The sequence below is a fragment of the Prionailurus bengalensis genome, chromosome C1 (genome assembly GCF_016509475.1).
Source record: "Prionailurus bengalensis isolate Pbe53 chromosome C1, Fcat_Pben_1.1_paternal_pri, whole genome shotgun sequence".
NCBI classification, from domain to species: Eukaryota; Metazoa; Chordata; class Mammalia; order Carnivora; family Felidae; genus Prionailurus; species Prionailurus bengalensis.
Window position 1 is genome coordinate 24,813,894 of NC_057345.1, and position 22,966 is coordinate 24,836,859.

General features: G+C 44.8%; 1 protein-coding gene across 2 annotated transcripts in view; it reads right to left on the bottom strand.

Annotated features, from left to right (window-relative positions):
* Nucleotides 1-83: 83 nt before the first annotated feature.
* Nucleotides 84-22,966, bottom strand: part of YARS1 (tyrosyl-tRNA synthetase 1) — a 28,519-nt gene continuing 5,636 nt past the window's right edge. For both annotated transcript variants that reach the window (XM_043578634.1, XM_043578635.1), the window contains exons 4-13: nt 19,652-19,781; nt 17,237-17,317; nt 11,253-11,345; nt 9,125-9,260; nt 8,576-8,661; nt 4,786-4,921; nt 3,902-3,999; nt 2,833-3,026; nt 2,148-2,289; nt 84-948 (exon numbers count right to left, since the gene is read on the bottom strand). In XM_043578634.1, coding sequence (XP_043434569.1) covers nt 838-948; nt 2,148-2,289; nt 2,833-3,026; nt 3,902-3,999; nt 4,786-4,921; nt 8,576-8,661; nt 9,125-9,260; nt 11,253-11,345; nt 17,237-17,317; nt 19,652-19,781 — 1,207 coding nt within the window. In that variant the 3' untranslated portion in view covers nt 84-837. The remainder of the gene's footprint in view (nt 949-2,147; nt 2,290-2,832; nt 3,027-3,901; nt 4,000-4,785; nt 4,922-8,575; nt 8,662-9,124; nt 9,261-11,252; nt 11,346-17,236; nt 17,318-19,651; nt 19,782-22,966) is intronic.

The window sequence follows — 22,966 nt, forward strand, 5'->3', positions numbered from 1 at the left end:
GGTTGGGTGAGGGGCCCAGAAGCTGCTCCACACCTTTTCCTCTCTCCTGGGATGGTCCAGCTCACAGGCCTCATCCAGACACCTTTGTTCAGATAGTTTATTTGAATTCACGACAGTGATAGTGATTCTGATTGAGATGCCTATGGAGAAGTACCCCACCCTCTCTGAAGGAGGATTCAGGCTGTGCCCGCCCTACTTCCGATATTAATAACACACAGCTGGTTTAGGGAATGTCTCAACCCAACAGAATCAAGGCAGAGAAATTCCAGGAGCCCTGGGGGCTGGCCCTGCCCCCAATGCCAAGCCTCAAGGTTGGCGGCCACTGGGGAAAAAAGCTGCCAACCCCTCGGTAGACCACTAGGTTCTCTGTTTTCTCTTCCCCTTGCTTTTGGAATCCCACAATTTCCTGTTGGGGAAAGGCTGTAATTAGCCCAGTTCAGGCACCAGATCCCAGACAGAGACAGCCGCTGGGATAACTCTAGGAAAACAGGAACCAATATTTTTCCAATTAGGACGACTGTGGCATAAGCCTTTTCTAGGACTTCTATTGAAACCAGATTTCTCCAGTCAGCTGCCGAGGGAAGAAGGTAGAGCTGAGCTCCCTGCTGCTGCCTCACCCGCATGACTAGCTGGGAGGTCAGCGGCTCACTTCAGCCAGACAGCATGGTTCTGGATTCTGGGGAGGCTGAGCTGCCGCTTACTGAGTCCCACACCTGATAAAGTCCCAAACTTCCTGCTTCGGTGTCCTGGGAGATGGATAAATGGGTGACGGACGGAGCAAATTAAGACAGCAGATGACTCAGGGTGACGGGAGAAGGGAGGAAGGTGCCCGGTTGGCTAGCTAATGTTGCCCCCTTTCAGTGATTTACAGGAGATGCACCCCAGCTTTGTCATGAAGTTGGCTTCCTTCCACTGTGCGATGCACTCCTCGGAGGTTTTAAAGTCAGCCTGCATGGAATAAGCAAAAGCAGTGAATGTGGGGACAGCGGGACTGCAGGAGAGCAGGCTCTCTGATGCTCTAGCAGTGTGGACGGGCCCAGCTTCTCTGTGAGCTGCGCACCCAGCTCTCATTCTTCACCTCGGGAAGCTCATTTTAGGCATTTAGTTTAGGAAAACAGTCACGAGTAAGTGCAAAGGACTATGTACTGAGACCTCCATCTCAGCGTTCAAATAGTGAAAACCCAAAGAGAATCTCAACGTCTAATAAGGTTAGATAATTTCATTAAATTATAGTAATTATGATACAATAGTATATACAATAAGATCCCCCTCTCAGTGTTTAAAAAGATGGGGAAGTTTTTCTAGCACCAAGTTAAATAAACATATGGTGGGACTCAAACTGTAAATATATCATCTCCATGTATAGAAAAAGTCCAGAAAGAAATGACCACTAATGCTATTTTCTAGTATCACTAGGTGGCAACACTATGCATATTTCATTTTCTTCATATCCCCTCCACTTTAGACATTTCTACGATGAAAATTTTTTATTGGGGCGCCTGGGTGGCTCAGTCGGTTAAGCATCCAGATCTTAGTGATCTCACGGGTTTGTGAATTCCAGCCTTGCATCGGGCACTGTGCTGAGTGTGGAGCCTGCTTGGCATTCTCGCTCTCTCCCTCTGCCCCTCCCACATTCTCTCAAAAATAAATAAATAAACTTAAAAAAATTTTTGATTTTATAGCCAGAAAAAATAAGTGATTTAAAAAACCAGCCTGGAGGGGCGCCTGGGTGGTTCAGTCGGTTAAGTACGACTTTGGCTCAGGTCATGATCTTGCAGTGTGTGGGTTCAAAGGCTGGGGGTGGTGGTGGGACCCTGGCTTCATCCCTGCTGGTGACCCTGTGTGGCCCTGGCAGGTATCCTGCCAGGTACAACAGGGACAGGCCTCTGATCACGGGCTGAAGATCAAGTGAGGAAACGTCTGAAGTCCCTCACACGGTGCCTCAAATAGCCCGTCCATGCTAGGTACGTGCGAGGGCTCCCGTGCTGCTCAGACACCTCCTCCGGGGCGGTCTGGACTGAAGGAAGAGAGGGGCTCAGACGCAGGAAGGCCCAGCGGGGGAGAGGGCAGTTGTGGACTCAGCAATAGCAGTCTGGGGACACGGTCCAGGCGGCCCAGGCCAGAGAGGGGGCACTGTAGCTTTTTACCTGCAGCTTCTCGAAGACCTTCTTCTTGGGCTTGAGCTCTTCATCCGGTTGGCCCTTCTCGTAGCCCTTCACGAACACTCGCTCCCCGGGAGCAGAGCCGGCAGGAGGGTCCAGAGGCTCAACCTTGCGGTTTACCCCTTCTCTGGGAAGACACACAGGAGAAGGAAAGAGTGAGACTATGGACTCCCTGCAGCGGCCAGCGAAGCCAGAGCACCGGGGCCTTCGCTGCGGGGCTTTAGGGCCTCCTCAACGCCAGAGGCCCAGGAAGTCCTCGGTGCCGTACCACATTTGTGCGTTGGGTTAACCGGGGCTAGACTGAAACCCTCTGTCAGGAGAGACACCGAAATCTAGGCTTTTAGGGGAGGAAGTATGACATAACAGAGACAGCAAGGCCTGAACAGCCAGTCAGAATTAGGCTTGAATCCTGGCTCCATCTCTCACTAGTAGAGAGACTTGGGCACGTACCTGCTGCTTTGAACCTTCAGTTCCTGTGGTAATAAAATTAACTTTGGGTAAAGCGCTTCACTCGCAGTACGTGCGTGGTGAGTAATTCCTTCACGCATCATGTTTTGGACAGTTTCTCCAAGTGTTCCGCCTGATGCCTGGAGGGCATCACGTGGGCCAATTCCCTGCATTTCCTGCCCCCCACGCTCAGGCCCGCGCCCCACCCCAAGCTCTCACTCACATAGAAGCACACAGAAGCATGCCTTGGGACTCGACACCCCTCATCTTCTGGGGTTTCAGATTGCACAGCACCACCACCAGCCTATCCCGCAGGTCCTCCTCGGGCACAAACTGCACCAGGCCGCTCACCACAGTCCGTGGTTCAGCTTCCCCCACATCGACCTTCTCCACATACAGGCTGTCTGCGTCTGGGTGCTGCCGGCAAGAGAGGTTAGTCCCGGACGGTATCGTGACGGAAGGGACCATGGGGGTCCGGCGAACCCTCTGACTGCTGAAAGGGGCATCTACTCTCCAACAGAGGCTCCTAAGGGACCCTCTGCAGCAAACTCTTTCCAGGTCCCAGAGAGCAGACAGGAGGATGGGCCTTGAAGCTCCATTTTACTCTCCCCCAAGAAGCAGGGTTTGACTAACATGAGGTGCAGGGAGTCTCCTGCACAAGTAAATGGCCCGGACTGTCTGGGCGGCTACCGCTATGGCCACGTGCTACACCGGCTGAGTCCTGCGTGGCCTGGAAGATGAGCGGAGGACAATGCTGGCCTCACCATCTGAAGGAGGCAGCCATCTCCAAGTACTTTCAGTAGTCTCTGTAGTGAAAAACAATGCTGGGAAAGAAAGAAAAGTCCACAACAATGGTCCCAGGTCGCTGGCTGCATAACCTTCTGTCTCTGGGTAAAAGGAAGTCCCTCTCCCTTCCCCATTTGCAGGGGTGGGTGGGATGGGGCAGGGAGACAAAGTGGCTGTTCCAAGATAAGGCCTGCAGCCAAGTCCAGACAAGCCAGTAGAGACCAGAAGAGTCTATCAGACCAGATTTAACTGATAAGCAAGCTCCCTCTGACTAATATCCTCTCCTCCCCAACCCCGGCTCTGAGTTCCTGGCTGTGTCTGGTTGCAAAAGGTCCAGAGGCAGCAAAGGGAAAAAAAGCCTGACACCTGGAACTAGACACCTGTGTTCTGACTTGCAATATGACCTCAGGGATGTTACTTCCCATCCCAGGCCAGGTTTCCTCCAGATGGAAACAGACAAACGTGACCCCTATCGGCCTCTCTGGGATGTGGTGAAAAATGAGTACCTTGTCCACACTAATGACTTTGCCCACACGGATATCCAGCCGGGATGGGATGACCTCCTCTGGTTCTGAATTCTTGGCAGGACCTTTGGCAATCGGCTCTGGGAAAGAAAAGAACCCCAAGGGATCAGAACTCTCTTCCTCTGCCATGACAGGTCAAATGCTGACCCCACCAAATGACGACACTAGCAGGGTTTAGTGCAGAATCCCCAGAATCTACCCATTTAGTTTTTTCTTTTTTTTTTTTTTTTTAAGTAATCTCTATGCCCGACATGGGACTTGAACTCATGAACTAGGCGTCCCTACTTATATCTTCTCTAAAATAGGACTGGCAACCTTTGGGAAGGGACAGTAGTAGCTTTGCTACCTCTAGGTGTTTCTATTCATGCATCCCACATGAATTGATGGAGTCTTTTCTGGGAGAGTCACACAAAACCATCCAAGTTAGTAACTCAGCATCATGGGTCAATGGATGGCCAACTAAGAGCCAGTCAGAAGCCCATGCAAGGGAACTGGGCGAAGCTGAAGATGAGCTTTCCTAAGGAGCTGTGCAGACTCTGCCTGAGCAGTTGTGTTACCCTCATGGTCTAACCCAACTGGTCTCTTAACTGAAGAGGATTTTGTGAAGTATGAGATCACAGGCCATGTCTCACACAGTAGACTGGTATGACAGGACGTAATCACTTCACAGCATCGCCCAAACCAAAATCCAGATGACTCCAGCTCCATTCCAGGAGTCAATGGGGTACGATATTCCTGTACTTCGGGCCCCCTGGCTTCTCGGGCTCTCAATTTAAGGCAGACCTTCTTCTGAAGCCCACTGACAGGCTTTCTGTCCTGATGATGCCAAGCACCCCTTGGCCCTCCCCCTCCCTGGCTCGCCTTACTCTGCTTTGAAGGGTCTGGGTAGGCAGCGCTGGCCAGTTTCTTCAGTGCAGGAGTATTAAACTTTTCCCGGATAGGATCCAGCAACTTGTTCAGGGCGACTTCAACAGAATTCTTGAGGTCTCCAGGGTGTACAACCTGCAAAAGCGTCCAAAGGCTCTGTGAGATGGGGCGCGTGGGATGGGGCACAGGACGTCCAAGTCCACTAAGGATAATGTGTGTGGAGGGTGCAGGGTGTTTCCCCAGCGGTCTCTATTTTTTTTAAAGTTTATTTATTTATTTTCAGAGAGAGAGAGAGTGTGCAAGTGGGGAAGGGGCAGAGAGAGAGAGGAGGGGGGGGAGAGAGAGAGAGGATCCCAAGCAGGCTCCATACCACCAGTGCAGAGCCTGATGTGGGGCTCGAACTCATGAGATCATGACCTGTGCTAGTGAGCTCCCGGAGCCACCCAGACACCACTGCTCCCTACAGTCTTACTTGATCCTTAGAACAATCTTGTGAAGCTGACAAAGCAGAGAAGGGGAAACAGGTTCAGAAAGATTATCTCACTGTCTGAGAGTTAGGGTTTTTGACTCTGAATTCCATACCAACTTGAGGGTTTGTAGAGGCTGAATGTTTTTATTAGTCAAAGACTTCTAGTCCCTCCATTCATGCTTAGAAGAATGGCACCAACCAGAGGCATTTAGAGGCAGAGAAACATTCACATATGCAACCCAAGGAGACAGCCCGAGGGGGGCCAAGCCGCGTGAGCCAGAAGAAAGAAGAAGGGCTCTGGAGTTAGACCGGGGTTAGAGTTCCAGCTAGCTGTGTGACCCCTGGACCAGGCAGTTAACTCCTCTAAGTCTGGGATTCTTCACTTAAAAGCTGAAGATAACACCTATATCTCAGAGAGTCAGAATGAGGATTAAATCACATAACGTGGGTGAAAATGGTGAGGAGTGCAAGTATGCAGTTAAGAGTTGAGCAATTCTTCTTGTGTCCCATGACTCGTGCTTTTATATCCCAAATCTGGCCTGAAAGCACCTGTCAGCTATTCCGAGGTGATGTCTCTTAGGCATGAACACCTGTAATACAACAATACCTACATTTTTGTTTCTAATATTCCTTCATTTCCTTGGGAAATTTTTGAGAGAGAGGCAGAGCATCAGTGGGGGAGGGACAGAGAGACAAGGAGCCACAGAATCCGAAGCAAGCTCCAGGCTCTGAGCTGTCAGCACGGAGCTTGACATGGGTCTTTTTTTTTTTTTTTTTTTTAATTTTTTTTTTCAACGTTTATTTATTTTTTTTGGGACAGAGAGAGACAGAGCATGAACGGGGGAGGGGCAGAGAGAGAGGGAGACACAGAATCAGAAACAGGCTCCAGGCTCTGAGCCATCAGCCCAGAGCCTGATGCGGGGCTCGAACTCACGGACCGCGAGATGGTGACCTGGCTGAAGTCGGACACTTAACCGACTGCGCCACCCAGGCGCCCCTTGACACGGGTCTTGATCTCACAAACTGCGAGGTCATGACCTGAGTCGAAATTGGACGTTTAACAAACTGAGCCATCCAGGGGCCCCGGGAATGTGTAATTTTAACAACAGGAAAGCTTTAGACCGGCTCTGTCCAAGATGGGAGCCACTAGCCTCACGTGGATATTTCAGTGTAAACCGAAATGCAGTTTCTCAGCTTCAATGGGCATGTTCTAAGGCTGACCAGCCACACGTGGCCAGTGGCATCTGTGTGAGGAGGCAGTGCATACAGACCATGTCCATGGTCACAGAAAGTGCTATTGGCTAGTGCTGCTCCAAGCTCTTTTTTCAGACACATTTCTTCTATCCTTCTCGTTACTCCCACAAATGACCATTCACAGGACTGAGGAGTACAGTGTGGGTTTTGTGGCCGGTCTCAGACTGCAGACAGAAGGGTTTCAGAGCAATGGCTGTGAAAAACATCCAAAAGATGGGCTTTGAGGGCCGCAGAGCTCAGAGGTCACCGAGCCTTTTCTTCTACTTGATGTTCTGTCCCTTACACAACAGTGTCCTGCAGTGGTCTTCCGGGCTCTGCCTGAACACCTCAGTGACGGGGACGCAAGGTCAAGTGAGGCAGCCCAGTCCAACACCACACAGTGGAGGTCACTGCACAGCTCTCCCTGATGTTGAACCCGAACACACCTACCCCCGTGGTCCCCGCCTGCAGACCTGGTTTAGCTTTCTGGTGCCACAGGAAGAAATCCAACCCCTCTCCCACGGGAATCTGTCATGTATTTGAGGATGACGGAACACAGGCCTGATTCCCAACTAAACATCCCCTGTTCTTTCAACTGTGCTCTTGTGACAAGGGCTTGGGTCTGTTCCCTATCACAGCATCCTCCTTCTCCCCACCAACACAGCCCACATGGTCAAATAAACTTCAGAAAATTGAAGTTCAGGGCTGAATGCACAACCCCAAATGTACTCACAACAGTGGAGAACTGAATGATCAACTCTGTGGTTCCAGACTCTACACTTCAGATGACTTACACTAAGACTTCATTACGTTTCTGACAGCCCGATCACATTGCTGATTCAACCCAAAGTCAGAGTCAGTCAAAAGTCCCCATTTCATTCTCCACATGCACCATGGCCATATCTTCCCTTTATGACCTGGCCCTGCCTATCTCTCCCACAACACTCTGCCTCACCTTTTGGACTCATGTTAGATCAAACCACTTGTAATTCCATACTATGCTGTCTCACCTCACCATGTCTTTGCGCAATTTCTTCCCTCTGTTTGGAGGCTGTCCCCTCTGTAAAGCTTGACCAGCCAGGCAATCACTTCCTCCTATTATATTTCTGGACCATACATGTACATCGTCATCGTAGAGTCACATAGCAGTGATATTTGTTTCTATGTCTGCCTCTCCCACTGGACCATGAGCTTCATGAGGATTTTCTAAAATTTATTTATTTATTTATTTATTTATTTATTTTTAATGGTTATATTTATCTTTGAGACAGAGAGAGACAGAGCATGAGCAGGGGAGGGGCAGAGAGAGAGGGAGACACAGAATTCGAAGCAGGCTCCAGGCTCCGAGCTGTCAGCACAGAGCCTGATGTGGGGCTCAAACTCACAAACCATGAGATCATGACCTGAGCCGAAGTCAGTTGCTCAACCGACTGAGCCACCCAGGCACCCCTTAAAATTTATTTTTGAGAGAGAGAGGGTACGAGTGAGTGAGCAGTAGAGAGAGAGAGGGAGAGAGAGAGAATCCCACGCAGACTCTGCACTATCAGCGTGGAGACCAAAGTGGGGCTTGGGCTCATCCGGTGCAGGGCTCGAGCTTACGAACTGTGAGATCACGACCTGAGCCAAAGTGGGATGCTTAACCGACTGAGCCACCCAGGCATCCCCTTCATGAGGATTTAATCCTCTGTAATGCCAGCCCCTACCATGGTGCCTAACAGATGGGCACCTAGCAATTCTTTTGTTAAACTGTCTGTTGAGATCATCAGTACCCTTTAGCTAGCTACCTTCCACAGGTGTTTCTTTTTTGAACCTGGACTTTGCATCTCTCCCTGAAATGCTTCATCTTGCTGGGTCTGGTTCTTCATTCCAGGCTAAATCCTTTGCAGAATGATGAGGACATCAATATACGAGCTTCGTGCCATCTGCCCATCTAAACTGTGAACCACCCGAATCCTCATTAAGACACTAACACAATACACATCAGCATCAAGCAGAGCCTTGCGGCACATATTAGAAACCTGGCTGGGCCAAGATGGAGACGTCTGTCAGAAGGAATTCAGTGGGGATTACTCCTCCTTTGGTATTACCTCATCAGCAAAGTCCTTTTCCAGGTCCAAGTAAGCGGTGTAGGTTTTGTTTCCACCCCATTTCTCATCTCGAAGGATCACAAATTCTGTAAGAAAATGGATCTATGCCAACAAACTCATTGATAATGGCAGAGTCAGCATTTCTAGCTCAAATATTATGGGTGTTTTAGTTTTTATTATATATTTTGAACTTTATATGGCATTTTATTGTTCTTAAATCAGATGAGCTAGCAAACCAGCTGGCACCCAAGCTCAAGGGGAAGGATCGTGCCTTACGTTTCTTTTGTATTCCTCTAATTAAGCATGCCTGCCTTCATCTCTACACCCCTGCCCACCCTGACACCCCACTTAGAACCTAACCTTGCTAACAACCCCACGGGCAGTGAAATGACATCCCAACTCCAAATGCACGTCGGTATATGAGAAGTCAGAGCACAGAATCAGGGAAGCCATCGGCGAAGGAAGATTCTGACAAATCACAAGGGCGACCCCAGCACTACTTTTGCTACCTCGGCCTGGCCTCTGAGAAGCAATAAAAGGGTGTCTTACCAGACTTAAGGGGAAAGAGGACATGCTTGATGAAAGACAGAACTCCGTTGTTCTCCACGTTCCCTGGCTCACAGAAGGCCTTCTTTAGTTTTTTCTTTACATCCTCCTTCCGGTCAAGGAGATCAATCTTGGACTCCTAGAAGCCATGGAGGAGAAGGGACCTCTTATGGTGGGAAATGAGATATGCTCAACGAATCTGTGTATTTCCATTTTTTTTTTTAAACGAAGGTTTAAACAGTAACAGCTTCAACAAAAGCAGAATTAATCAGAGTCAAGAGCCACTCACAATATTGCCCCCCAACAAAAATAATTAATTCAGTTTTCCTGTGTTCTTTCCAGGCCTTGTCTATTACACACAGAATCGTTACAAATCTGTAGTTCGAGAACAAGTGTCTACTCTTTGCTTTGTCACTTGAGACTCTATCATAAGTATTTCTGAGTGGCTACCTCACCCTCACTTGTAATTTTTATGGTGTATTATAGTCCTGATTACTAGTGACAATATAATTTCTTTAACGATTTCTAAACTGTTAGATTATGTTCTAATTTATACAATTTATATACATTACAATGAATATCTTTGCAGAGTTGTTTTTTTTTTCCTCCTTCTCTGAGATTATTTCCTTAAGCTACCCGAAACTGCTAGGCCCAAAACGATTTTCTGAAAGGGGAAGACTAATTGACATTGCCACAAACAATGTGTGAGGGGACTTGTTTCACAGCAAGCCCCCACACTAGGTACTGTATATTACCTAGAGCCATTTTTCCTTTTTAGGGTAATAGGAGTTGTTTCTTATTTTGAAGTGAGTAAACTCACGGATCTCTGGGTTCACAGTGGTTACCAAATTCCGGTCCACGTATGCCTGTGTATGAATCACCTGGGGTGCTTGTAAAAAAATGTGAATTACTGGGAGATGAGTCAAAATCTCTTGAGGTTGGGCCAGATATTTGTATCTTGAAAAAGCTCTCTGTGTGATTCTGATGCAGTTCGTGTTCAGGAACTGCTGCTAACTAACACGGACTTCCGGGGTTAAGATAGGGTGAGTGTCACCAAATAGGGTGAGTGATAGGATATTTTGTCAGAGAAATAGCTGATACATGGATCATCCTAACATAGAGAAAAACGAATGAGTATATTCCTTTAAAAATAATAAGAAAAGTTTCCATGCATATATTTACTGATCTCTGATCAAAGATTGAGAAGTCAGATTTAAAGAACTGGATGGGCACCCAAACGTGACTTCAATCGGAATCACCTAGTAGAATCTGAAAGAAAATACAGATTCCTGAGTTGTTTCCCAGAACCGCTTTATCAGAATCTCTAAGAACAGAGTCTAATCAATGCTTTCCCTAGGTGGTTCTCGAGGTCAGCTGTGTTTGGGAACCCCGAACTCAAACTTCCACATCTCTGGGTTCCACAGAGCCCTCCATTCTGTACCCTTCGTGATCAAAACAAAAGTGCATTTTCCCTAAGCAGTACTTTTAAATGTTAAAAAATATTGTATTTGTCATATTAGTTATATCAGATATCACTCTAAGAATCAAGATGCTATTTGGTGAAATGTAACCCTCGCTTCATTAACCTCATTAGTAAGGCTGAGATTTACCACAGTCGATGAACGAAAACATTACTTTTGCATGTGTGCTTTATCACACAATATCACAGCAGTAAAATTGTTAAGATTATGATTGGATCCTATCAGGACTGCTTCTGGGTCCTTCAATACTCAAGAACCACTGGAATTAATGGGATGAACCTCAGATTCCTTGGAATTCAAATCTATAAGAATTCAAGTTAGCCAGGTAACTGTTCTTTTGAGTCTTCAATATCTTCATCTCTTGCTGAAGATTTCTTTCTTTTAAAGTTTAAGAGGGAGAGAGTGCACATGCACCAGCAGGGGCAGGGCAGAGAGAGAGAGAGAGAGAGAGAGAGAGAGTGAAGAGAGAGAGGGAGAATCCCAAGCAGGCTCCACACTGCCAGTGCAGAGCCCAATGTGGGGCTCAATCCCAAGAACTGTGAGATCATGACCTGAGCTGAAATCAAAAGTCGGATGTCCAACCAACTGAGCCACCCAGGCATCTCTCTTGCTGAAGATTTCTAAACTCAAGTCAGAGTTGGCAAACCTACCTCTTCTGAGGAGCTCATTTTGCTGCCAGTTAATCCTGGAACCATAGGATTCATCAGATGGACCCGTTTTGAGTAACCAAGTGCAGGGAGGTACTGAGGGGTTAGAAAGAAACACACAAAGCAAATGTTAGTATAAACTCCTCCTCAGTGTCCTGATCCCATCTAACTTGGCAAGCAACTTAATAGTTTGATATAGTCCTTCCAATCTCTTTTCCTACTGAGTAGACTTTTTTCTTTTTTAAAAAAGTTTTTATTTAAATTGCAGTTGACATACAGTATATTAGTTTCAGGTGTACAATATAGTGATTCCGCACTTCTATACAACACCCTGTGCTCATCCCAAGTGCCCTCCTCAATCCCCTTCACCTACCTAACTTGCTCCCCCCACCCACCTCCTCTCTGGTAACCATCAGTTTGTTCTCTATAGTTAGGAGTCTGTTTCTTGGTTTGCCTCTCTCTCTTTTTCTCCTTTGCTCATTTGTTTTGTTTCTTAAAATTCCACATGAGTGAAATCATATGGTATTCGTCTTTCTCTGAGTAACTGATTTTGCTTAGCATAACACTCTCTAGCTCCATCCACATCATTGCAAATGGCAAGATTTCATTCTTTTTTGTGGCTAATAATCCATTGCATTGGATATACAACCTTTCGGTGGTGTATACAATAACATAAACAAAGTTTTCCCTACTGTTTTTCTACTAGTATTATGTTGTGAAGCTATTGGATTTACCCTACCACCATAAACAACTATAAAAGCTGGAAATATATAAAATGACCATTTGCAGGCATTTGACAGCAACAGGTGTAGGACTATGAATTTTGAGAGAAGGGAAAGCAAAGGTGACCCCACACTCACCCTGGCTTTCTCCTTGAGGGCATTTTCCCCAAACGAGGTGCTGAGAGAAAGAGAGTCTGACGAAGGAGAGACAGAGACCGGAGTTCTGGGCTGCCAGGAGGCTAGGACCGAGGAAAGGTTCTAGAGAGAAGTGAGCCCCCTACCCCCAAATCGAAGTCAAAATTCCCCACTCATTTATTAGCTGACTCATAGCGATGTGTGCATACGGAGATGCCAGGAAGCCTAGCAGAGAACAGGTGCTGGGAGGCTGGCGATCTGCGCACAGACTTCAGAGGCTGCACAGTGCTGGGGAGACAGAGGTTGAAGCTTAGGTCCACTCCAAGTGGAGAGGTCTTTGTGAACACCCTGAGATTTGAGTTTGAGATCCCAGAAAGGCTGTATCCTAGGAATAAGACCCACATTGTAGAAGGGCAAACTGAAACAGACTTCTTGTTTTTTTTTGTTTTTTTTTTTTTTTAATGTTTATTCATTTTTGAGAGAGAAAGAGAGAGGGTGAGGGAGAGAACGTGCATAAGCAGGGGAGGAGCAGAGAAGAGAGGGAGACACATAATCTCTTCTTTTTAAGAATTCAAAAAATTTTTTTGAATGTTTATTTATTTTTGAAAGAAGACAGAGCATGAAAAGGGGAGAGGCAGAGAGAGAGACACACACACAGAATCTAAAGCAGGCTCTAGGTTCTGAGCTGTCAGCACAGAGCCAGCCCCATTTGGGGCTTGAACTCATGAACTGTGAGATCATGACCTGAGCTGAAGTCAGACGCTTTGACTGAGCCACCCAGGTGCCCTGAAACAAACCTGCTCTGACAAAGCCTAAAACCTGCCCCAGACAGGATCAAGGTGTTAAGTCAGTAATTTAACAGCCTACAGAAAACATTGCACCCTATAAGCATAATCCAGAGTCTCTACCACATATCTACGATATCTTTGATACAATAAAAAAAGTATTAGAAATGGGGAAGAAGAAAAAAAATGATTGATAATTAAGAGAAATAAAAGCAGACCCAGGAACAATCCAGATACTGGAATAAACAGATCAGGATGTCAAAATAACTATGATTGGTGTGTGAAAGGAAACAGGAAAAGATGAACAAACTGGATAAAAGAGAATTTTGTAAAAGGGAGCTAGAATCTATAAAAAAAGAACCAAATGGAAGTTCTAAAATGGCACAGTACAATACTGGATGGATTTAACAGAAGACAGGATTGATAAGCTTGAAGAAAAGTCAATAGAGAATAACCAAACTAAAGCACAGAAGGGACAAAAAAAAAAAAGAAAACAACAGAACAGAATATAAGAGACACATGGGAGGGGCACCTGGATGGCTCAGTGGGTTGAGCGTCCAATTTTGGCTCAGGTCAAGTTCTTGCAGTTCAGGAGTTCGAGCCCCATATTGGGCTCACTGCTGTCAGCCTGTCAGCGCAGAGCCCGCTTCAGATGCTCTGCCCCCTCTCTTTGCCCCTCCCTCACTTGCGCTCTCCCCCAAATAAATATTTTTTTAAAAAGACACGTAGAACATAGTCAAGAGGTCTACCCTATGTAGAATTAGGGTCCCAGGGCAGGAGACAGAGAATAAGACCGAAGCAATATTTAAGGACATAGTAGGGGACAATTGCCTCAAATTGCTGAAAACAGACTCGGGAACCTCAGCAAAATCCAAGTAGGATAAATATCAAGAAAACTATAGCCAAAAGACATCATTGTCAAATTGCTGAAAATCAGAGACAGAGAAAACCCTAAAAGCAGCCAGAGAAAAGCAGTTATTATCTCTAAAAGAGCAACAGTAATACTTATAGGTGACTTCTCAATGGAAACTAAGGCAGCCAGAGACAATGGGATGACTCTTTAAAGGGCTAAAAGAAAAATAACTGCCAACCTAGAATTTGATATCCAGTGAAAACAGAAGAAGGATGTTTTCAGACAAAAGAAAGCTGAAGGAATTCATTACTGACGACCTGCACTACCAACACCAAATCCAAGGTGGGGGCTCTGCAGGCCGAAGGAAAATGACCCCAGAAGGAAGCACAGAGGTATAGAAGTGCAGGAAGGAGTCACGAATACCAGGAAGGGTAAGTAGGGATGAGTATACCTGAAAACTGACTGCTTGAAAAGGAGTTATAATGAAGTCTTTCGGATTTAAGACATATGTAAAAGCGAAATATATGACAATAGCACAAAGGGCAGGAAGGAGTTAAATTGCAGGTTCTTACATTGTTGAGAAGTGGTTAAAATACCTAATTTAAACTGTAATAAACTATACAGACACATGTTGTAATCTCTAGAGTAAGGATGAGCAAAACTCCTCTGTAAAGAACCAAAAAATAAATGTTTTAGACTTTGGGACTCTACTGCATATTCTTTTTATTTAAAAGAAAAATTTTTTTAATGTTTATTTTTGAAGGGGAGGAGGGGCAGAGAGAAAAGGAGACACAGAATCCAAAACAGGCTCCAGGCTCTGAGCTGTCAGCACAGAGCCCAATGCAGGGGGTAAACTCATGAATCACGAGATCATGACCTGAGCCAAAGTCAGACACTTAACAGACTGAGCCACCCAGGTGCCCCTCTACTGCATATTCTTCTTCATGTTTTGTGCAGCCCTTAAAAAATATAAAAACCTTTCTAAGAACTTGTGAGTCACACAAAAAACAAGCCATAGGTCACATCTCTGCTAGAATAATAAAAGTAGGTTCAACCAAAAACTTAACAGAGGAGATAAAATAGAATAATGTGAAATACCTAATTAAAAAATTGACATTGTAAGCATTCCCCATTCATTAAATACACCCCAAAACCATAAGCCGGTCAGAGAAAGATAAATACCATATGACTTCACATACATGTGGAATTTTTTATTTAAAAAAAACTTTTTTTTAATGTTTATTTAGTTTTGAGAGAGAGAGACAAGAGACAGAGCCCAAATGGGGGAGGGGCAGAAAGGAGACACAGAATCCAAAGCAAGCTCTAGGCTCTGAGCTGTCAGCACAGAGCCGAACATGGGGCTTGAACTCACAAACTGCGAGATCATGACCTGAGCTGAAGTCGACCGCTTAACTGGACTGAGCCACCCAGGTGCCCCAACCCATATGTGGAATTTAAGAAACAAAACAAATGAGCAAAGGAAAAAAAAAAGGTGTGTGTGGGGGGGTGGAGACTCAAACCTAGAACACCCCTAACTATACAGAACTGATGGTTACCAGAGGGGAGGTGGGTGGGGGCCTGGGGGAATGCACTGAGTCATCTATAGAACTGGTGAATCAGTATACTGTGCACCTGAAACTAATATAACACTGCATGTTAACTACGCTGGAAATAAAATTAAAAACTTAATAAAAAAGACATCCAAAAACCATTTTAAATACACTATACAATATTCCATTACAAGGAGTTATCATAACATATTTAACCAATCACTTGTCATTGGATAGGAATTTATTTCTAGTTTTTTTTAAAAAGATATTTAAAAAAACTTTGAGAGAGTGTGTGCGAGGGAGAGGGGCAGAGGGAGAGAGAATCTTGTTTTTTTTTTAAGTTTATTTATCTTGAGAGAGAGACAGAGAGAGCATGCGTACACAAGTGGGGAAGGGGCAGAGAGAGATGGAGACAGAGAATCCCAAGCAGGTTCCACAATGTCAGTGCAGAGCTTGATGCGGGGCTCAAACTCACAAACCGTGAGATCATGACCTGAACCCAAGATGGATGCTTAACTGAATGAGCCACCCAGGAGGCCAAGAGAGGGAGAATCTTAGGCAGGTTCCACGCTCAGTATGGAGCCCAACGTGGGGCTCAATCCCATGACCCTGGGATCATGACCTGAGCCAAAACTGAGCTGGGCATTCAACTGACTAAGCCACCTAGGCACCCCAGATTTTATTTTTACGTAGTCTCTACACCCAACATGGGGCTCAAACTTACAACCCTGAGATCAAGAGTTGCACATTCTACTGACTGAACCAGCCAAGCACTCTTATATCTAGATTTTTCCTTTAAATTGATAATGTGGTAAGTACTTTAATATATAACCCAAATTGCACTTTTAAAATTATTTCCTTGGGGTGCCTGGGTGGCTCAGCTGGTTAAGCATATAATTCTTGGTTTCGGCTCAGGTCATGATCTCATGGTTCGTGAGTTCAAGCGGAGCCTGCTTGGGATTGTCTCTCTCTCCCTCTCTCTCTGTCCTTCTCCTGCTCACACACTCTCTCTCTTTCTCAAAATAAATAAACTTAAAAAGAATAAAGAAATAAAATAAAATTATTTCCTTAACATTAATTTGTATAATTATTAAGGCAAACTACCCTTCAGGAATTTACATTTCCACTAACAGTGTTTTCTCCATGCCCTTGCCAAGATGAGGTTTTGAGCAGCTTTCAAAAATACCAACCATTTCTCAATAGTCCTTTTCAACTTACGTTCTTTCCCCAAAAAGAACTAAAGGGTTTGCTCTTATTTCTTCCTTTAAACCCTGCTAAACCTCAACTCAGATGAGTGGTTTATGTAAGATTCACAGCAATACAGACTGAATGCTCTGAGAAAGATCAGTAGTTCTGCCTGGTGGTACCTTTCCCTAGAAACTGCACTACTAGGGAAGAAGCAAATCCAACAGGTCTGGGGGCAGTTTCCTGGTGGCAGCCAGAGCATGGGCTTTTTTTCCCCCTTTTTTAAATGTTTTATTATTTATTTTTGAGAGAGAGAGCGAGTGTGAGTAGGGGGAGGGGCAGAGAGAGAGAGGGACAGAGGACCTGAAGGGGGCTCCGTGCTGCTAGCAGAGACCCTGATGCGGGGCTTGAACTCATGAACCGTGAGATCATGACCTGAGCCAAAGCTGGATGCTTAACTGACTGAGCCACCCAGGTGCCCCTACACAGGTTTTTATTTTTTAAAAAAAGATTTTTCTTTTTAAGTAATCTTTGCATCCAACGTGGGGATCAAACTCACAACCCCAAGACCAAGAGTTGCATGCTCCACTTACTGAGCCAGCCAGGTCTGAGTGCTAATTTCTGCTCAGTCGTTAACTGTGTGATAATGGACAACGTTCTTTCTCTGTAGTTATGAGTGGTGGGACTGGGATATTCAGTAAACTGTAACTGCACACCTCTGAGGCACAAAAGAAAAAAAAGAAAAGAGGACACCAACCTTTTCTGCAAAGGTGAAAATCTTTCTCTGATCAACACCTCCAAACTGGGCATCTACTTTCAAATACTCTTCATCTAAGGCCTGTGGGGGGAAAAAAAAACCACATGAGCACAAACTCCTACTGTATTTCTTCTATATGGATCTGAGAAATCAGAAGCTTGAAATTCATTAGGTTTTTTTCAGAAAGTAAAGCTAGGAAGCAAATAAGCAGCATCCAGTCTCCCTGTTGGCCTCAAGAGCGGGAGAAATATTTGCTGAATGCCTGCGGTGAATAGTACTCCATGTGGATGTCATGGGGGAAAAAAAGAAGAGCTTCTGCCTTTAAGAAGCTCACGATCCAGTGGGGAAGGGAGGGAAGAAGGAGAAGACACAATATGGTTGTGTCAAAGATACAGTGAGCAAGGCAGCCTGTGACAAATGTCAGATAATGGCATAAGAATAAAGTGCTGTGAGAGATCAGGAGAAAAGGGCACTATTAAACTGTTAAACAAACAGGTATTGTCACTACATGCCAGGCCTAGAACCAGCCCTGTGGACGCAGAGTTGAAGCGGACCCAGACTCTGCCTTTAATAAGCCAATTAAACAGTTGAAAAGAGAGACATGTTAAACAGATAACTTGAGTACAGTATGCGAAGGGCTACCCTGATGTTCATTCATGGAACAGTGCTAACACAAAGAAAGAAAGAAAGGCTGATCTCTAGCTGGTCAGACAGGTGGCAGTGAAGGCTTCCTGGAATCAGACTGTGGGCTGAGCTTGGTTTTGAAGAATACATAGATGTTTTTCACCATGCAGCGGAAACAGATGTCAGAGGGCACAGAGGTGTGAAATGTCTAGGGAAATTATGAGTGATTCGGTCTGCAAAAGCACAAACTTCAACGGATGCAGGAAGTGGTTAATGATGGCATCAGAGAAGTAGGGACCCTAAATGTCATGCTAGGGTGCTAGCATCATCCCGGCCCACACCGTAGAAAGACCATACCAGTAAGAGGGCAGACAGAGCACTGAGTGGAGGCCTTTGGATTAGAACAAAGAAAATAGCTAGAAGGCTGCTATGAGAGTCCAGGTAAGAAACAATGCTGAACCAAGTCAGTGGGAATGTAGAACAAGAACAAACCTAAGAGATGTTAAGAAGCAGAATTGATAAAATTTCATGTCTGATTGAATGGAGGGATGAGGAAGAAGGAGAGGAAGAGAAAGGTGAGCAAGCAGGAATAATCTACAACAGCACTGTCTAGTAGAATATTTTGGAATGATGAATATATTCTCTATCTGTGTTGTCCAGTAGGTGAGCCACTAGCTACATGTGGCTTGTGAGCACTGAAATATATGTGAAAGATAGCCAATGTGACTGAAACCTAAAAATTTAAATTATTATTTTATTTTTTAGAAAGAGAGCGCATGAGCAGGGGAAAGGGGCAGAGGGAGACAGAGTGTCTTAAGGCGGCTCCACACTCAGCGCAAGAGCCTAACACAGGGCTCGATCCCACAATCCTGGGATCATAACCTGAGCAGAAACCAAGAGGCGCTCAACCGACTGAGCCGCCCAGGTGCCCCAATTTTAATTATTTAAAAAAAATTTTTTTTGAATTTTGTCATCTTTCTCCTTGTTCATACAAATATAATGTACACACACATGAAATATGATGTGCTTTGTTTAACGGAAAATAGGACCATGCCTGAAATTTATTTTTGCACCTCACTCTGAAATTTTCTTCACTAAAGTGATTATGATTAACACAGAGAAGATGTGTGACATTGCAAAGCGTTCTCTGGGAGGTCTGGTCTCTGTGTGTGTCCTGTAGTGTGCAGACATGAAAAAACAAACCCATTTACTACATATGTGTAAACAGCCTGGTCATCAGGCCATTTTCAGTCAATAGTCACATCCAGTGTAACTCTGTACAGAAGACTTAGGGTGTGGTTTGTAAGTACGATCTGTAAATAACTGGTATGAATTCCCATGGATACCTGTGTAAATAGATTTGTTGGCTGAAATGTACTTTAAGAAAATATAACATCTGGGGGCACCTGGCTGGCTCAGTTGGTGGAGCGTGTGGCTCTGGATCTCAGGGTTGTGAGTTTAAGCCCCACATTGCGTGTAGAACTCATTTACTTAAAAGAAAAAGAAAATTATAAAAAATCTGTAAATAAACTGATTTGTAAACTAAAAAAAAAAAAAAAAAAAAAAGATGTGTGAGATAAGTAGCGTTTTGAAGGACAGATGGGGAGGATCTACAGCTGAGAAGTCAAAGGCTTGCAAGAAAGGGGAGGGGAGGGAGGCAGGAAGGAAGGCCCACAGCACAGCCAAGGAACGGCAAGTACATGGACTTAATGGAGGCTGAGAGAGAGGTTTATGACCAATAGTTGGAAACAGAGCAGAAAAGGTCACTGGGTGACTCCCTCCCTCGAGTACCTGCAGTCCAGGATACAGCAGACCACTCAGCAAAGGGTGTTCCACCTGCTTTACCACCTCAGCCCCGGCTTTCTTGGCATCATGTTGTGTGACCACGGAGGAGAGTCTGTACACATCGAGTGTGTACTCTCTGAAGAGGAAAGGAAGAGGGGACAGCTGTGAAACTGGGCCAAGGCCTCACTATGATCCTAAAGCACATTAATTCACTCTCCCATTCCAAGAGAGCATGGCAGCCTGGTAGCTCCTAAAATGTAGTGGTCCATCCTCTTATTCAAAATATCACTCTATTTTTTTTAAGTTTATTTATTTGAGAGAGAGAGAGAGAGAGAGAGAGAGAGAGAGAGAGAGAGAGAGAGGCAGAGAGGGAGAGAATCCCAAGCAGGCTCCACGCTGTAACCACAGAGCCCGATGTGGGATTCAATCTCATGAACTGTGAGATCATGACCTGAACTGAAATCAAGATTCAGACACCCAACCCACTGAGCTACCCAGGAGCCCCTGAAGGTCTTAATTTTAATTGGAATTCATTTATCTTTTCCTGTGATTTGTGCTTTTGGTGTTTTTGTTGAATCTTCCTTACCCTGAGATTATAAGATAGTCTTACATATGTACAGTCTTTTTATGTTTTATAGTTTGGCCTTTACAGTTAAATCTCTAATCCTCTTGGAATGGAGGGATCAATTTTTTCCCCATATGGGTAACTAATTGTCTTGCACCATTTTTTCTTAAAAAGTATATTCTTGGGGCGCCTGGGTGGCGCAGTCGGTTAAGCGTCCGACTTCAGCCAGGTCACGATCTCGTGGTCTGTGAGTTCGAGCCCCGCGTCGGGCTCTGGGCTGATGGCTCAGAGCCTGGAGCCTGTTTCTGATTCTGTGTCTCCCTCTCTCTCTGCCCTTCCCCCGTTCATGCTCTGTCTCTCTCTGTCCCCAAAATAAATAAACGTTGAAAAAAAAAAATTAAAAAAAAAAAAAAGTATATTCTTTCTCTGCTGATCTGCAATGCCAGCTCTGTCATAAATTAAGTTTCCATGTTTATGAGTATCTATTTCAGAATTCTCTATTCTGTTCCAGTGGTTATTACTCTATCCTCATGTTATATAAATGACAAAGGATTTGCTAGGAATGCAAAGGATTTGTCAGGAATTCATAAGGAACTCCTAAAAAAAAGAAAGGAAAATGGGCTACTTGCAAAGATACTTCACAGACAAGGAAACAAAAATGGCCAAAAAAGACATGAAAATAACTTTTTTCAGATAAATATTTTCAAGTATTTTACTCCTACACTTGAATGGTAGTTCAGGTAGGCACAGATTTTTTAGGCTGTAAATTGGTTTCCTTCAGAATCTTATTTTATTTATTTTTCATTCACTCACTCACTCACTCACTCACTCACTCACTCATTCATTCAGAGCATGTGAGCAGGGGAGGGGCAGAGCGACAGGGACAGACAGAATCCCAAGCAGGCTCTGCACTTTCAGCACGGAGCCCAATGCAGGGCTCTAACTCATAAACCGTGAGATCCTGACCTGAGCTGAAATCAAGGGTCAGATGCTCAAACAACTGAGGCACCCAGGCACCCCTAACATGCTAGGTTTTAAGACTCATCTAGAGGGACACCTGGGTGGCTTAGTTGGTTTGGTATCTGACCCTTGAGTTTGGCTCAGGTCATGATCCCAGGGTTGTGGGATCGAGCCCCACATCGGGCTCTGCATTGGAGCCTGCTTAGGATTCTCTTTCTCTCTCCCCTTCTGTCCCTCTCTCCCACTTACCTGTGAGCACGCAGTCTTTCTCTCTCTCTTAAAATAAATAAATAAACAAATAAAAATAAACACTAGCATGATATAGATTAATTAGCAGTACTAAAAAATTTTTTTTTGAAGTCTACTTATTTATTTTGAGAGACAGAGCAAGCAGGGAAGGGTGGAGAAAGACAGAGAAGAGAGGGAATCCCAAGCAGGCTCAGCACTGCCTTCGTGGAGCCAGGTGTGGGGCTTGAACTCACAAACTGTGAGATCATGACCTAAGCTGAAACCAAGAGTCGGACGCTTAACCGACTGACCCACTGAGGTGCCCCAGCAGTTTTTTAAGGGCATCTTAGATTAATTGAAATACAGTGTCTTTTTTTTTTTTTTTAAAGATTTTATTTATTTATTTTTTTAAATTAAAAAAAAAAAAAATTTTTTTTTTAACGTTTATTTATTTTTGAGACAGAGAGAGACAGAGCACGAACGGGGGAGGGTCACAGAGAGAGGGAGACACAGAATCTGAAACAGGCTCCAGGCTCTGAGCTGTCAGCACAGAGCCCGACGCGGGGCTCGAACCCACGGACCGTGAGATCATGACCTGAGCCGAAGTCGGACGCTTAACCGACCAAGCCACCCAGGCGCCCCAAGGTTTTATTTTTAAGTAATTCTACACCCAAAATGGAGATCGAATTCACAACCCTGAGACCAAGGGTTGCATGCTCCATGGGCTGAGCCAGCCAGGTACCCCTGAAATACAGGATCTTTGTATTCCCACTTTTGTTTGGTTTCTGGCCACTGAGTATTCTTGACTAATTTTTCAATCTACTGATCTGAAGCATTCAGGAAATGTAAAAAAATATTTTATCCAGCATTTTTTAGTTGATTTCAGCAGTAAGGCTGGTCAGAGTACCTAGTGTGACAGACTGCTGGAAACAAAAGTCCTTATCCACATCTCAAACACTCTTACAGTTTTTCTGTCCATCTCTCTAGGCTGTATTCTAGGCGAATCTCTAGTTTTCTCTTCAACTTTATTCAGTCTAGAGTTGATGCCTTCTATTGAAGGCTGGTTTGTGGGGCTTTTTTGCTTTTTTAAAGTTTATTTGTTTACAATCTCAACATCCAACATGGGGCTTCAACTCATGACCCCAAAATAAAGAGTCACCTGCTCTTCTGCCTGAGCCAGTCAGGTGCCCCTGTGGGGTTTTTTGTTTTGGTTTGGTTTGGCATTAATGACTAATTTTTACATTTCTAAGATTTCTAAATGATTCTTTTTATTTCTATACATTCATTTTCATTTCTGCCTCTGTTTTATAATTTTCTTTTTAAAAATGGATGTTATTCCTTAGCATGTTAGATCTATGTCTTTTTGTTAATATCACAGATAGAACACTCAAAAATGGTGGGCAGCTTGGTTTAATTCTTGGTATGCTTATATTCTAATCTCCATAGGCCTGAAGTTTGATAAAAGTCCCTAAAGACCCAGGCAGGTGACTAATAGTGCCCCCACTCCCTGGCTCTACTCTCCTTGATAGGTAGGGATGGGAATAGGAAAAGGGGAAAAGCATTCCTTT